Source organism: Bos indicus, chromosome 19 (genome assembly GCF_029378745.1).
Source record: "Bos indicus isolate NIAB-ARS_2022 breed Sahiwal x Tharparkar chromosome 19, NIAB-ARS_B.indTharparkar_mat_pri_1.0, whole genome shotgun sequence".
Lineage (NCBI taxonomy): Eukaryota > Metazoa > Chordata > Mammalia > Artiodactyla > Bovidae > Bos > Bos indicus.
In genome coordinates, this window is record NC_091778.1 from 10,322,254 (window position 1) to 10,339,259 (window position 17,006).

The window sequence follows — 17,006 nt, forward strand, 5'->3', positions numbered from 1 at the left end:
AGAGAACAAAGTTTAGAAATAAAATCAAAAAGAAAAGAAAAAAATAAAATTGCTGATCTTTCAGAAGAGCTCTATGTCTCCTTCAAACAATATATTCATTTAATTTCTTCGCTAACGAAATAGTTACCCCTTTGCCCCTTGTCTCCACCTATAATCTGAGGAGCCTCAGCAAGTAAGGGGCCAGCTCCTCTGGAGGATGGAAAGGAATGGAATGCCCCAGGTGTGCAGCTGTGTCCAGAGGCTCCCTTGCTTGTCCCATGGAGGTACCATTGCACACCAAGTAGATTTTCACCCACCAAGCCATAACACCAAGCACTTATTATTAATAATTACTGACTATGAGCAAGGGTGGACAGTGCAGAGCACAAATAAATTGTGAAATCAAGACTTATGTGTCTAGCACTTTATGGTGGAATTGTGAAGGAGAAACACAGGCACATGAAAAGTTCATGAACATACAGATGCGTTCACATGAAAAATGAATGTGTTACATGAAAAATGATTGATACAACAGCCAATATTTTCTAATAACTGTAAGTGGAAAGTAACCTCTAAATTGCATAAAAGATAAGGAAATTTTTTAATAAATTATTTTTTTAAAAGGAAAAGTGATTAGTAAAAAATGTAGTAGAGACTGGAGTGGAGTAGGAGACTGCACAGAAGAGAGTAATTAACATTTTTATTGCAGATACTGTCCTAGGAACTTTCTGTGTTATTTTACTTAATCCCTTAAGCAGTTTCTATAAAGAAAATATATTTCTTACAGATATGAATATATATTTCTTACAGATATGGAAATTGTAATGCAGATTAAGAAAGTAGCTCAAAGCCAAATCTCTCTCAAGGAAATGGATGCTCTGAAGTTTTGGCTCTGGTTCTGAAGAATTCTGAGGGCTTCCCGCCCCTATATTACACTGAATCTTAGAAAGGCAAGTGGCGTGTGTTTCTGGATGGTTTTAAGGTATCTCATGTGTGTGTGTTCAAGCACAAACTAGTAAACTTTCAAGAGACAAGTCATTGAATTAGCACTTGATATTGTGATCTGTACATGAAGATGTCCATCGTATTTCCTTGGATGACTGAATTGAGCCCTTGAGCCCTAAAGGGGCAAACAACAACTTCATGTGTCTATGTCTCTGCCTTGTTTCCTTTAGGAATATGGAGAAGATATCATGGATTCAGGGAACCTCACGTGGGTATCAGAATTTGTCTTCCTAGGGTTCTCCCAGAATCAGGAGCTCCAGTTTTCACTGTTTCTGGTGTTCCTGTTTGTCTACACAACCACTGTCATAGGAAACCTCCTCATCATGGTCACAGTGATCTCTGATTCCAGGCTCCACACACCCATGTATTTCCTGCTGAGAAACCTGGCCATCATAGACCTCTGTTTCTCCTCAGTCACTGCTCCAAAGATGCTGGTGGACTTCCTTGCTGAGAAGAAGACCATCTCCTACCAGGGCTGCATGGCCCAGATCTTCTTCTTCCACCTCTTGGGAGGTGGGACTGTCTTCTTCCTCTCAGTAATGGCCTATGACCGCTACATAGCCATCTCCCGGCCCCTCCACTACGTCACCATCATGAACACTCGAGTGTGTGTGGGGCTGGTGGTGGCTGCCTGGGTAGGAGGCTTTGTCCACTCCATTGTCCAGCTGGTTCTGATGCTCCCATTGCCCTTTTGTGGCCCCAACATCTTAGATAACTTCTACTGTGATGTTCCACAAATGCTGAGGCTTGCCTGCACAGACACCTCCCTCCTGGAGTTCCTTATGATCTCCAACAGTGGGATGCTGGTCCTCATTTGGTTCCTCCTCCTTCTGATCTCTTATACTGTCATCCTGGTGATGCTGAGGTCCCACTCTGGGCAGGCGAGGAGGAAGGCAGCTTCCACCTGCACCACCCACATCATCGTTGTGTCTATGATCTTCATTCCCTGTATCTATATTTATGCCCGACCCTTCACCTCTTTCCCCATGGACAAGGCTGTGTCCATCAGCTACACTGTCTTGACCCCCATGCTCAATCCCATCATCTACACCCTGAGGAACCAGGAGATGCAGGCAGCCATGAAGAGATTAGGCAAGCGCCTAGTGATTTCCAGCAGGGAGTGAACTTAAAATAGGTTGACTTTAAATGACAGATCTTCTCTCTGAACTTTGTTTTCCCATATGAGAAGTGAAGGTAAGTCTTCATGGAATGCGACAGTTGAGATTAATATATCTATGAAGATTAATATTTCTATGAAACTGTTGTTCTGTCTGGTATTGTGTTAGGCACTTTCACACTTTTGTCTCACTCTCAGAAAACTGACAGTGGATATGTTATTCTTGTATTAAACAGTTTAGAAATGAGAAAACTCAGAAGTCACTTGCTCAGTGATGAACAACAAGAGAAGAGATGACCAGGAGATGGTTCCTCTGATCCCCAAGTTTCAAGACAGGAGATATGGGTGGGTTTTGAAACCCAGGGCTTCTTCCAATCACAAGGGAAAGCTTAGAGTTTCTCATCTATGGATGGGGGCTTCCCTGATGGTGCAGTGGTGAAGAATCCACCTGCCAAAGAGGAGACGCAGGTTTGATCCCTGGGTTGGAAGATTCCCTGGAGAAGGAAATGGCAACCCACTTAAGTATTCTTGCCTGGGAAATCTAATGGACAGAGGCGCCTGGCGGATTGCAGTCCATGGGGTCACCGCAAAGAGCTGGACACAAATTAGCGACTAAAGAACACCAACAACAATATCTATGGATGAATATCTGTGATGAATATTCAACTATTTCATCTTAAATCTGGAACACTCACCTTTGTTCTGCTCCCTCATCCCCTCTGTGGTTTTTGGAAGTGATATCACTTGTAATATCATCTAAATATTTCCCATAAGGATATATTCCCTATAGGTTTGTTTCTTTTCTGTGATATACACCTTGGGTAATCAAAAAACTACTCTGCCTTCCCAACCTGTTCTTTGCATCACATAGATGATATGGCTGAGAGGAGGATGCTGTAGTATAGTTGGGGATCCAAGGCCAGAGAGACAGAGCCATGGCTATCAGTGGTCCAGATATGAGGTATGGGTTCAATCCAAGGTTGCCACCTCACGGGTTTTTGCCTTTCTCTTTGACTTCCTGCCCCAGATCGAGTGCTCCTTGAAAGTGGGCCATGCCTTATTCACCTTAAAATTTGCTCAGCACCTTGAACAATAGCTTATCCAGAAAGGTATTTCTACTGTTTCTTGTACCCCATTCCTTCCCTGTATAGTTCAGATCTATATTTGATTTCTCTCTGTATAACATTTATTTGCTCCATCTTCTTGTTTCCTTTTTAAAACTCCCAGACAATGTAGAACTTGACCCAAAGTTAGGAAGATAATATGAAAACTTCCCCCCCCCCATTCCCTCCCAATAACCACCTCATCCGGGAAATATTTAATAAAAGTTGCAGGCTCTTCAAGCCATTATGGCAGCTCTGAATTGATCCTTTCTTCACTTTTATGTCCCTGTACCTTTTCATGCATTTCTCCCCATTCTCAGTGGGTGTTTGGAGACGAGGGCAGAGAAAATGGACTGTGTCATATTTGATCTGAGTGTCCCTCAAAACAGTGTTTTCCCCTTTCACACACAAGTCCTTTAAATGCCTGGTGATACTTTTCTCACCCTCTAACTTGTTTCTTCTCTAGATGAAGCATCTACTTTCCTTCATTTGTTCCCATTGTGACAAGTTTCCTAATTCCACCATCTTGGCCATCTCCTCTGTATTTACTCTCCTGTGACAACATCCCTCTTGAAATGTGATGCTTAGCCTATGACATATAGCTGATTGGAGAATGTGATCTCTTTGGAAAACCATGATAGTCCTACTTGAAATATATAGCCACAAAGATGTTTTTGGTGGCAAACGGCAGCATAACCAAATTAGTGCTTAAAGAATGAGGAGATTATCTCATTTTAAAAGATTAGAGGGCTTCCCTGGTGATTCAGTAGTAAAGAATCCACTTGCCAATGCAAGAGACATGGGTTCAATCCCTGGTTCAGGAAGACCCTACATGCCTTGGAGCAACTAAGCCCATTTGCCTCAACTATTGAACCTGTGCACTAGAGCCCTGGAACCACAAATACTGAGCCCGTGTGCCTCAAGTACTAAAGTCAGAGCACCCTAGAGCCCCTGCTCTGCAACGAGTGAAGCCACCGCAATGAGAAGCCAGCACACCACACCTAGAGAGAAGCCCCTGCAAACTGCAATTAGAGAAAAGCCTGAGTAGCAACAAAGACCCAGCACAACCAAAAATAAATGAATAAATAAAATTACATATATATAAATTAGAGGATTGGCAATTCCAGAGGTGGTTAATTCAGCAGCTCCAACATTTTAGGGCCCTGAGTTGGTTATTCTATAATTTGCTGTCTTTCCCTTCATAATGGCAATATGGCTGGTAAAGCTTCAGTAATCATATTTGTGTGTGTGTGTGTGTGTGTGTGCGTGCGTGCTTAGTTGTGCCCAAATCTTTGCAACCCTATGGGCTGTAGCCCACTAGGCTCCTCTGTCCATGGGATTTCCCAGGCAAGAATACTAGAGTGGGTTGCCCTTTCCTCCTTTAGGAGTCATACATTTTTTTCTAGAACTATTCCAGCAGAATTCACTTATGACTTGTTGGGCAGAAACTGGGTCATACGGTCACTCTGCTCTACAAAAGAAATGGAAAGTGCATGGCTGGCTGTTTCAGCCAGAAAATGGCAATCAACAGTGTCTGCCACATAGATGGAAGCCCCTGGTAGCAGGATGGCAGAGAGGTGATTGGCCTGAGTTAGAAATCTTGACAATGAGCAAAGTTTCTTGTGGACAGGGTCATAAAATTAAATGCCTAGAGGAACTGACAAATAACACGGACCTGTTAAGTGGGCCCAGGTAAAGACTGAAGGGAACTAGAGAGTGGATATCCAGGTTGGAGGGAAAACAGCACTCCTACTGCCCTTGGCTACCCTTTGCAGAGATCCAATACCTAAATCCTTACAGAACAATCAGAAGAATTTTATTTAAATAAAATTTATTTACCCAGATGAGTAGTCCAGGCCATCTTCCCAAACTGACATTCAAGGATCTTCTGACAAAACAACTGACCCGATCATCCTAATCAGAAGCCTCAATGAATACAGCTCTATCCATGAGAATTTACGCCTTTAAGACATCTCTCATGGAAGCTATGTTGTGTTTGTGATATGAATTTGGCTCAACTGCACATTTATTACCTAAACGCACAATGGACCTTCAATGTTCTTTAGTTATTTTGTATAGTGATTAGTGAAAGCACCTCTCTTAAAAGTTGTTGAGGGAAGGCTGTAAGTCATTCCAGTGGTGGTACGTTAATTTTGGTCCAGAGAATAAATCACTGCTTCTCAGCCTCATTATCCCTTGATCTTGCCATTCTACTTGTATTTATATCAAGCATGGGGATGATTTAAGTGTAAGGAGAGAAAAACCTCAATTAACTTTACCTATGAAGTTTACTTCATATCAGTGAGTTCAGTCACTCAGTCGTGTCCAACTCTTTGCGACCCCATGGACTGTGGCACATCAGGCTTCCCTGTCCATCACCAACTCCCAGAGCTTGCTCAAACTCATGTCCATTGAGTCAGTGATGCCATCCAACCATCTCATTCTCTGTCATCCCCATCTCTTTCTGTCCTCAATCTTTCCCAACATCAGGGTCTTTCCTAATGAGTCAGCTCTTTGCATGAGGTAGCCAAAGTATTGGAGCTTCAGCTTCAGCATCAGTCCTTCCAATCATTATTCAGGACTGATTTCCTCTAGGATTGGCTGGTTTGATCTTCTTGCAGTCCAAGGGACTCTCTAGAGTCTTCTCTAGCACCACAGTTCAAAAGCATCAATTCTTCAACACTCAGCTTTCTTTATTATGGTCCAACTCTCACATCCATTCATGACTACTGGAAAAACCATAGCTTTTGACTATACAGGCCTTTGTTGGCAAAGTAATGTCTCTGCTTTTTAATATGCTGTCTGCTTCATATATGAGCCATTAAAAGTGGTGTATCAGTCAAGGTTCTGCCAGAGAAACAGGACCAGTATGATATGGAAGTGTTGTGAAGGAAGAAATATTCCTCTACCATTCTAGGTTCTCCTGGCTGGTCTATGAATGAAATTGACATAAGACAAATTAAGTGAAAAAATAAAGCACAGTTGGAGAACATGAATACATGGTAGAGAACCAGGCAAACTGAGTAACCCACCAAAATGGCTGAAACTTTCACCTTGAATACAATCTTCCGCTAAAGACAAAAGACGGTGTTGGAGGAAGTTCTGTGGGACTCCGAAAGGGAGGAAGACAATTCACATGGAAGTGGAAAAGAAAATGTTCGATAAGTAAATACTTGCTGGGCCACGTAGAGACAATGGAACACAGAGTGGACCCTGATCTTTAGGCCTGGTCCCCTCTCACTATACACACAGACACAAATACATACCTAGTCCATATTCTTTGTAGGTGAATCTGGTGAAAACCCATTCTGGGAACAGGTTCTCTATTTCAATACTTTAGACAGCTAAAGGGGAAAGTCAAAGTTTCTTCCTGAGTCCTTTGAGCCTTGACAATTTTCAGCTCAAAATATTCCAAAGACATTTCGGGGTGGAAAATTTTATATGTATTATATATGAAGAGGGAGAGAGAGAGATTTATTGCAAGGAATTCCTTACCTGATTGTGAGGCTGGCTTGGCAAGTATGAAATCTGTACGGCAGGCCAACAGGAAGGGCAGGCTGGAATTTTTGGGCATGAAGCTGCAGTCCAGAATTGCATCCCCTTCAAGGAAACCTCAGTTCTGCTGTTAAAACCTTTTTTAAAAAAGTAATTAAAAAAAATAAAAGAGTAATTCATTTTAATTGGAAGATATTTACAGTATTGTTATGGTTTTTGCCATATATCAACATGAATTGGCCACAGGTATACATGTGTACCCCCGACTCTGAACTCCCTCCCACCTCCATCCCCACCCTACCCCTCTGGGTTGTCCTAGAGCATTGGCTTTGGGTGCCCTTGCATCAAACTTGATGCATCAAACTTGCACTGGTCATAATTTATTGAATCTGGTACATCCACATTGGCTAGGATAATCTTTACTTAAAATGAATGGATGGGACTTCCCTGGCAGTTCAGTGGTTAACACTCCACTATTCAAATGTAGGGGGCAGGGTTCAATTGCTGGTCTGGGAACTAAGATCTCACAGGCCATCTGGTATGGCCAAAAGTAAAAAAAAAAAATTTTAATGAATTGATTGTAAAAAAATAAAATTAGCTGATTGGAGAATCAATCATATCTATAAAATACCTTCACAGCAGCACCTAGATTCAAATTTGAATAACTGAGAACTACAGACTAGTCGATTGACACATAAAACCAACCATCAAGAGGGGAATCATTAATCATCAATGACTCAGGCCTCTCTCAGTGAGGATGCAAAAAAAAAAAAAAGTTCCTTCTAAATGTATCCTGCATCCATTTAGCAATTTGAAGTTAAATCAGGCAAATACATACATATATATATATACACATATATATATATATGTTTTTTTTTTTAGATATGTGATACATAGGATAATCATTTTCTTATCTCAGTGTACATGACTGGGTATTTACTCCATTCTGGCCATTCTTGGCTTTGGAACTCATGGCGAGAGGATGCAGTGAACAGATGATGAGGTTTGGTGAACATTTTACAGAATCACGTGTGCCCTGACAAGAGAATATATCAAGTGGGACATATCAGGTTTCTCTTATTGAAAAGTAAATCAGAATCTGTTTCAAAATCATCTACATGATAGTCAGTGAGATGGACAAGTCCTGTCCCTTCCCCAGAATCAATCAAGGCTACTTTTGTGGGACTTAATTTTATTTTCTTATTTTACCCTTTTTTCATTGTGAATCAATCTTAAAATGGACTAGAGCTCTAAATAAGAACTTTTTTGAAAAAATTATTTATATATGTGGCTGTGCTGGGTCTGTTTCTGGAAGAGCTTCACATCCTACTCTTACCTGCCACTGAACTCTATTTTGCCAAGAATGAGCATTTGTAGTAAAACATTCAGACCAACCTGGAAAGTTATATGCAGTTCAGAGATCTCTGTCTAAAAAATCAGTCTGTTTTTATAGCACATCAAGTTTAAAATGCCAATTAATTCTAGTTTTGATCAATCCCTCATAATGAGCATTGTATAAGTTTCCTGTACCAATCCTTGCATTAGAGGTAGTAAGAGTTCACAGGTAAAGAATGCTGGCATTTAAATAGATGATGTAGTGAACTTGGGGCTTCCTTGATGGCTCAGTGGGTAAGGAACCATCCGCAATGCAGAAGACACAGAAGATGTGGGTTCGATTCCTGGGTCAGGAAGATTCCTTAGAGGCAGGCATGGCAACCCACTCCAGTATTCTTGCCTGGATAATCTCATGGACAGAGGAGCCTGGAGGGCTACAGTCCAAAGGGTCACAGTCATACATGACTGACTAAGCACACATGCACCCAGTCGACTTGGGTACAGATGGTAAATCAACAATGGGGTTTCAGCTGCCAAAATAAGGAGAAGGCAATGGCACCCCACTCCAATACTTTTGCCTGGAAAATCCCATGGACAGAGGAGCCTGGTGGGCTGCAGTCCATGGGGTTGCTAGAGTTGGACATGACTGAGTGACTTCACTTTCACTTTTCACTTTCATGCATTGGAGAAGGAAATGGCAACCCACTCCAGTGTTCTTGCCTGGAGAATCCCAAGGACAGGGGAGCCTGGTAGGCTGCTGTCTATGGGGTCGCACAGAGTCGGACATGACTGAAGCGACTTAGCAGCAGCAGTAGCAGGGTTCTGTTGAACTGATACCATATATCTGCCCATGTATGACTTTCTCTAAGTAAAACTCAGTTAGGCATAAAAGTAGAAGAAAAAGAAAAAGGGAAGAAGCAGGAGAAGAAAGAGAAGAAGAAGGAAAGACATCAGACCAGTTGTCTCAGATTGCACAAGAGAGAGAACAGTCCTTATACTGACAAGCAAGTCCATGGTTCCCAAAGTGTGGTCCCTGGAACAGAGAAATCAGCATCATCTGAGAATTTGTTACAGATGCAAATCCTTGGCCTTATCATTGGTCAACAGAATGAGGAAGTCTGGAGCTTGGGCACTGTGATTTGTCTTTTAACCAGCTCTCCAGGTGATGGTCTCAAGGGAAAGAATCGAAGAAATGGGTTCTTCTAAAACTCCCAGAGAAACTGTTTCTTTTGAAGAGACTTATACTTTTAGATCTTGGCCTGAGATACTACATGCTACAAATCTATAAAATTGTATTGTTCTTAGTCTTTTTGACCCCGAGGAATAACTTTTAATAAATGTGTTTTTGAGAGATTTTAAAACTTTTTAACAAGTCCCATTGCTCCCTTGCCCTCAGTGGTAATCAACCCAACCCTGCCTCCTGCATCGAGTCCAGTAGTTTCTCCTCAAGGATATTCCCCCTTCCCCTAGAGTCACACCCGTTGTTGTATACGCAATGTTTGGGCAGTGGCTAGGAAACTAAGTTTGCAGGAAAGGGATCGTGAAGAAGATGCAAGACATGAGGGCTCTCTCCCATGCTGGGCTGAAGGAAGGTAAGAGATCAGGGTTTTCTCACCTGTAAATAGAGCAGCTGTTAAGAAGAATCCACACTTGCTGGAGAGTGTGGAGAAAAAGCAAGAGATTTAGACTTGATGATTGTAAGGCTAAAGTGTGAGGAACGCTTCAGAAAGTAATGCAGGGGAAATGGGGTGTTGAAAACTGATTTTCCAACGAGCATGTCCAAAACCAGGCTTTTAATGACAAAGTGGAAACTGGGTCCTGTGATTTAGAGGGACGATACTGAGAGCAAAGGATAGGAAAATACACCACAAAATTCTCCACGTGGTCACACTGAATAGGAAGGATCGCGTAATTACCTACTTATTCATTATGACAGCAACTTTTTTTGAGCAACTGGTGAATCAGAGTTGCTGTTACAGGTGCTGGGGCTACTAAGTTACTGAACTTGCAATCTAGTCAAGAGGGACAATGGAAAAAAATATGATGAGACTAAAATGACCTCTGATGAACAATTCATTGCAGGAAGCGGGTGAGGGGTGGGGAGTGAGACAAGGCCGGGGAGTGAGGAGGCCACTTAACTCTCTACTGTCATCCTTATCTCTCACCTTCTGTGTCCTTCTTCGCCTTTGTTCCCAGCCTCTTCCCTCCCCCTCCACTTTCCCCTTCCCCTTCCTTCCTCTTAATATCCCCTCTTCATTCTTTTGACAACACCCTGGTGGCTCAGACATTAAAGACTCTGCCTGCAATTCAGAAGACCTGGGTTCAAAAGACTCCCTGGAGAAGGGAATGGCAACTCACTCTAGTATTCTTTATTCCTTTGTCTATACTATTTCTCTTATTTCGACATCTTCCTTTCTCATCTGTCTTTGTACTCAGTAACAGAAATTCTTGGGGCTTTTAAAAGAGCCCTTCCATACCCCTTCGTACAAAATCCATCACCTATTTCTTAATCCAGAAAGTCTCTCTCCGCCTTCTCATGTCTTAGCACACACACCATATATATCCTGCTAAGTCACCCAGGAAGGGACCACCTACACCAGTGATGGGGGGACATTCCCTATAATTGTTTACCCGCCCAGCAGTCCATGCCACATGCTTTTTAAGTATTGACTATGAGCAAGCATGAGCACTGCAGTGCACAGATTAATTGTGAATCAAGGCACATGTCTGTAGTGGCACATTATGGTTGAATCAGGAGGAAAACCTAGAAATACAAAAAGTTCACGAACTTTTAGATGTAATAACTGTTGCATGAGAAATGACAGGTACAAAAATGTATTAGAGACTGTAAGAAGGCAGGAGGTTTTTAGTAGGAGACTACACAGAGGAGAGTGATTACTACTTATTATTCCAGACGCTATTCTAGGAATCTTATGTTCTATCTTATTTAATCCCCTGGACATTGAATAGAGACAACACTTTTATTTCTACCTTCAGTTCAGTTCAGTTCAGTCGCTCAGTCATGTCTGACTCTTTGCAACCCCATGAATCGCAGCACGCCAGGCCTCCCTGTCCATCACCAACTCCCGGAGTTCACCCAGACTCACGTCCATCGAGTCAGTGATGCCATCCAGCCATCTCATCCTCTGTCATCCCCTTCTCTTCCTGCCCCCCATCCCTCCCAGCATCAGAGTTTTTTCCAATGAGTCAGCTCTTCGCATGAGGTGGCCAAAGTACTAGAGTTTCAGCTTTAGCAAGATGTGGAAACTGAGATGAAGGGCTTGAGTAACTTAATGTGGGTCCCATCTCAAGGACAAGAAACTCTGGAATTTGACTACATGTCTGCTGGACTCCAAGTGTCTTTTCCTATCACTATATTACACAGAGTTTTTTAAAGCAGGTTGTATATGTCATGAATGGCTTTAAGATATCTCAAGAATATATATATTCCAGTACCAACTGGTACACATTCCAGGGCCAAGGACATTTAGTCAGCACCTGGAATTATGATCTGCACGTGAATGTCCATCATCTAAACCTGGACACTCAGTTTGAGCCCCGGGCACTAATACATGGCTTCTGTGGTGTTTCCTTTAGGTGTATGGAGTAGACACCATGGAATCAGGGAACCACACGTGGGTGCCAGAATTTGTCTTCCTGGGACTCTCACAGACTCAGGAGCTCCAGCTCGTCTTGTTTCTGGTGTTCCTGTTTGTTTATATCACCACTGTCATGGGAAACCTCCTCATCATGGTCACAGTGACCTCTGATTCCAGGCTCCACACACCCATGTATTTTCTGCTGCGAAACCTGGCCATCATAGACCTCTGTTTCTCCTCAGTCACTGCCCCAAAGATGCTGGTGGACTCCCTTGCTGAGAAGAAGACCATCTCCTACCAGGGCTGCATGGCCCAGATTTTCTTCTTCCACTTTCTGGGAGGTGCCATGGTCTTCTTCCTCTCAGTGATGGCCTATGACCGCCTTGTTGCTATATCCCGGCCCCTCCACTATGTCACCATCATGAACACTCAGCTCTGTGTGGGGCTGGTGGTGGCTAGCTGGGTGGGAGGCTTCATCCATTCGATTTCCCAAGTGGCTCTGATGCTCCCACTGCCTTTCTGTGGCCCCAACATCCTAGATAACTTCTACTGTGATGTTCCACAAGTGCTGAGACTCGCCTGCACTGACACCTCCCTCCTGGAGTTCCTTATCATTTCCAACAGTGGGGTGCTGGTCCTCATCTGGTTCCTCCTCCTCCTGGTCTCCTACTCAGCCATCCTGGTGATGCTTAGGTCCCACTCTGGGAAGGCGAGGAGGAAGGCAGCTTCCACCTGCACCACCCACATCATCGTGGTGTCTATGGTCTTTGTTCCAAGCATTTACCTCTATGCCCGGCCCTTCACCTCCTTCTCTATGGACAAGGCTGTGTCCATCAGCCAAACCATCATGACCCCCATGCTCAACCCCATGATCTATACCCTGAGGAACCAGGAGATGCAGGCAGCAGTGAAGAGATTAGGGAGGCATCCTCTGGCTTGTAAAAGTGAGTGACAATGGGTTCCTTACTTCTCTTTGACTTTGTTTTCTTTGTAGAGTGGGCATAGAGACCTACTGTATCTCCCCTGTTAATAACTTGTGTTTTTGTTGTATGGATTATCATAGAAGTGAATGCATAGTGAACCTAAGCAATTTACTCGGAGTTTTTAGCAAAATTGATAATATCCTTATTTTTTATTTTGATGTTGATTTGAATATTCCTGTGACAAGAAGATGTGTTGTCATGGAAGCATTATGGAAAGTCACACCTTCTTTTCTGCCATCTTGGTGGACAGTTTCCTCTTAGGATGACAGCATTCCCCCAGAAGAGCAGCTCTGTTTTCTGTACCTGAGTTCTTTTCCCCAGTACCCCTTTTTGTGTGAGTCTGGATTGTTGGAAACTGCACAGGATCCCGAGTCTTAAGCCTGAAATTGGAGACTTTAACCAACACTTACCAAATGGACGACCTTGAATGAGACACCTGGCCTCTCTTGAACTCAAAACTTCTTCCTCAACAAACTTGCTAATATTAATATGTGACCCCAAACCTTCCAGTAGCAGAATCAGAAATTGTGACAAAACATTGAGTGATTCATATAACTGTATTTTTTATTTTCAAATCAGAAATTATCATGAGTATTAAGATATTTTCACTGTAGTATAATAATTATTACAAGTAAAAGATCATGTGTAAAGCTCATTGGAAAAGACCCTGATCCTCGGAAAGACAGACGGTAAAGGAGAAGAGGGCAGCAGAAGATGAGATGGTTAGACAGTATCATTGACTCAATGGTTATGAATTTAAGCAAACTCAGGGAGATAGTGAAGAACAGGTGAGCCTGGAGTACTGCAGTCCATGGGGTCACAAAGAGTCAGACAAGACTTAGTAACTGAGCAACAATAACAAATGTATATACATTATAATATACAACATTATCAATATATTGCATAAACAGTCATGTATACAGTAGTCAGTTCAAGAATCACATGGTACCAGTAACTTCCCTATAGGTGCTCTCTACCACATCACTTCTTCCCAAATGAAAGCTCTTTCTTGAATTTTGTGTTTATCATTCCACCGTTTATAAAAATAATCTCACTATACCTTTACATAATTGACATATTGTTTTATTTTGCTTTATTGAGCTTTATACAAATATTAGACTGTATATTATATTCTGGGGTTTGCTTTTTTTCACTCCACATTATGTTTCTAAATGCCACATGTTACTCTGTTTGGCTGTAGTTTTTTTTTTTTTTTTTTTGCTGTATAATATTCTTTTGTGAGAATAAGCTTAGTGGGATTGTTTCAGTTTTTCTGTTGCAAACAGTGCTCTTTTGAATTTTCTTCTACTTGTCTCCAGTTGTCATGTTGAGGAACTATGAGTCGTCATATATTTTAAAGTGAAATTGCTGAGCCATGAGATCTTCAAAGATTTACCTTTACAAAATCATGCCAAATTCTTTCCCAAAGTTGTTAATGCATTGCATTTCATCAGCAGTGTTGAAGCGTTCCTATTGATTCATATCCTCCTAACATTTGCTATTGTCAGATTTCTTTGTTTTTGCTAATTTAGTGGGTAAAAAAATGAAATTTCACTGTAGTCCTAATTTGCATTTCTCTAGCATTTCCTTCCATACTTTTTATTGTATACAGGTTTCTCATGAATGCATTTTGTTCCCTTTCCTCTGACTTTTTCTATTTAGTGTATGAGTTCTTAGGTAATTTAGTGCTTAATCTATTATCAGCTATATTTATTACAATACTTCCTTCCACTTTGTGATTTGCCTTCTCTAATTTTTGTGTTAGTTTTCATGTAGTCAGTTTTATTTTAGTGTTAATTCATATTGAAATCTTATTTTTTTAAATTGCTTTTTATCCAGAGGACAAAACGATATGATATTCTGCTATGTAGTTCTTCTAGCTTTAAAATATATTTAAAAGCATTTTTAACTTTCTGAAAAATCTCACACTTACAGAAAATTTGCAAGTAGAGCATAATGTACTTTTTCCCTGAAACATTGAGGGTAAGTTGCAATCTTGATGCCCACCACTCCTTAACATTTGTGTGCATTTTCTGCAAAAACATTTCCACCAATCCTGCTGTACAGTCAGCTGTGGCATTTTTGTGACTTTACCAGGAATATTACAGAAGTCATGCTCTGCTGCTATTGCAGCCTATGAGGTATAAGAGATTTTGCTATGTCCTGTTGCTAATGTCTCATCGCTTTGATTACTAAGAGGTGTTCATTAGGCTTATCACTTAAGTTATTTATTTTCCCTCGGAAATTAGTAAATATTTTGTGGGAAAGTACTTTGAGATTATGTGAATATCTAGTTTCTTACCAAACTTCCAATTTATTCATTTATTTATTTATACCTGTGTGAAATTAATTTTCCTTTTTTTTCATCAAGTTATAATTTATTATCATCATGACTTATTTTGATGTTCCACTTACCCCAGAATTCGCCAGTCAGAGTCTGTAAGCTGGCTTCTGTTCTTTTTATTATTAGAGCACTTCTTTTCTTACTGGCCCAGTGAAATGCCCCATGCTTATCTTATGCTTTCTCTGCTCCAGCTCTGGAATCACCTATTTTAGTAAACAGTCCTGCTTCCTTTGAGGAGAATGGTACTGAAAGGCAAATCTGAGTGCTGGGTGTGCTGATATATAACAGTCCCATTCAATTTTTGTGTATCTATCATCTATCTATCTACCTCTATCATCCGTCTAACTAATGAAAATCATATATTCACATAGATACTTCCATTCCCATTGGAACATGATAGAATTCTTTCTATTTTTCTTTTTCTATACTTATAATTCCTTTCTCTGGTGAGGAACCTGGCTCCCATTATTCTTTTTATATATATAAAATTATTATATATTTATATTATTCTTTATGAGTTCAGTTCAGTTCAGTCACTCAGTCGTGTCTGACTCTTTGCAACCCCATGAAACACAGTGCACCAGGCTTCCCTGTCCATCACCAACTCCCGGAGTTTACCCAAACTCATGTCCATCGAGTTGGTGATGCCATCGAGTTGGTGATGCCATCTAACCATCTCATCTTCTGTCGTCCCCTTCTCCGCCTGCCTTCAATCTTTCCCAACATCAGGGTCTTTTCAAATGAGCGAGCTCTTCACATCAGGTGGCCAAAGTATTGGAGCTTCAGCTTCAACATCAGTCCTTCCAATGAACATTCAAGACTGATCTCCTTTAGCAAGGACTGGTTGGATCTCCTTGCAGTCCAAGGGACTCTCAAGAGTCTTCTCCAACACCATAGTTCAAAAGCATCGATTCTTCTGTGCTCATCTTTCTTTATAGTCCAACTCTCACATCCATACAGTTCAGTTCAGTTCAGTCGCTCAGTTGTGTCCGACTCTTTGCAACCCCATGAATCGCAGCACGCCAGGCCTCCCTGTCCATCACCAACTCCCGGAGTTCACTCAGACTCACGTCCATCAAGTCAGTGATGCCATCCAGCCATCTCATCCTCTGTCGTCCCCTTCTCCTCCTGCCCACAATCCCTCCCAGCATCAGAGTCTTTTCCAATGAGTCAACTTTTTGCATGAGGTGGCCAAAGTACTGGAGTTTCAGCTTCAGCATCAGTCCTTCCAAAGAAATCCCAGGGCTGATCTCCTTTAGAATGGACTGGTTGGATCTCCTTGCAGTCCAGGGAACTCACAAGAGCCTTCTCCAACACCACAGTTCAAAAGCATCAATTCTTCCACGCTCAGCTATCTTCACAGTCCAACTCTCACATACATACATGACCACTGGAAAAACCATAGCCTTGACTAGATGAACCTTTGTTGGCAAAGTAATGTCTCTGCTTTTGAACATGCTATCTAGGTTGGTCATAACTTTCCTTCCAAGGAGTAAGCGTCTTTTAATTTCATGGCTGCAGTCACCATCTGCAGTGATTTTGGAGCCCCCCAAAATAAAGTCTGACACTGTTTCCACTGTTTCCCCATCTATTTCCCATGAAGTGGTGGGACCAGATGCCATAATCTTTGTTTTCTGAATGTTGAGCTTTAAGCCAACTTTTTCACTCTGCACTTTCACTTTCATCAAGAGGCTTTTGAGTTCCTCTTCACTTTCTGCCATAAGGGTGGTGTCATCTGCATATCTGAGGTTATTGATATTTCTCCTGGCAATCTTGATTCCAGCTTGTGTTTCTTCCAGTCCAGCGTTTCTCATGATGTACTCTGCATAGAAGTTAAATAAACAGGGTGACAATATACAACCTTGACGAACTCCTTTTCCTATTTGGAACCAGTCTGTTGTTCCATGTCCAGTTCTAACTGTTGCTTCCTGACCTGCATACAAATTTCTCAAGAGGCAGATCAGGTGGTCTGGTGTGTATATATATATTATATATTATATATATTTCAAGTCACATAAAATTATTTAATTCACCCTTTCTATGCAA

At 41.6% G+C, this 17,006-nt stretch overlaps 2 protein-coding genes across 2 annotated transcripts; both read left to right on the top strand.

Moving 5' to 3' along the window:
- Window positions 1-1,172: 1,172 nt before the first annotated feature.
- Window positions 1,173-2,108, top strand: LOC109573538 (olfactory receptor 4D1-like). Its single transcript, XM_019980784.2, has one exon. It carries the CDS (start codon window positions 1,173-1,175, stop codon window positions 2,106-2,108), a length of 936 nt encoding a protein of 311 aa, XP_019836343.2.
- A 9,535-nt stretch (window positions 2,109-11,643) lies between these two features.
- On the top strand, window positions 11,644-12,585 carry LOC109573156 (olfactory receptor 4D2). Its single transcript, XM_019980339.2, has one exon. It carries the CDS (start codon window positions 11,650-11,652, stop codon window positions 12,583-12,585), a length of 936 nt encoding a protein of 311 aa, XP_019835898.2. The 5' UTR covers window positions 11,644-11,649.
- The last annotated feature ends 4,421 nt before the right edge of the window (window positions 12,586-17,006 follow it).

What these genes read in the sequence shown, in the direction of transcription:
- LOC109573538 (XM_019980784.2), top strand. Translation starts at nt 1,173, where the DNA reads ATGGATTCAGGGAACCTCACGTGGGTATCAGAATTTGTCTTCCTAGGG.
- LOC109573156 (XM_019980339.2), top strand. Translation starts at nt 11,650, where the DNA reads ATGGAATCAGGGAACCACACGTGGGTGCCAGAATTTGTCTTCCTGGGA.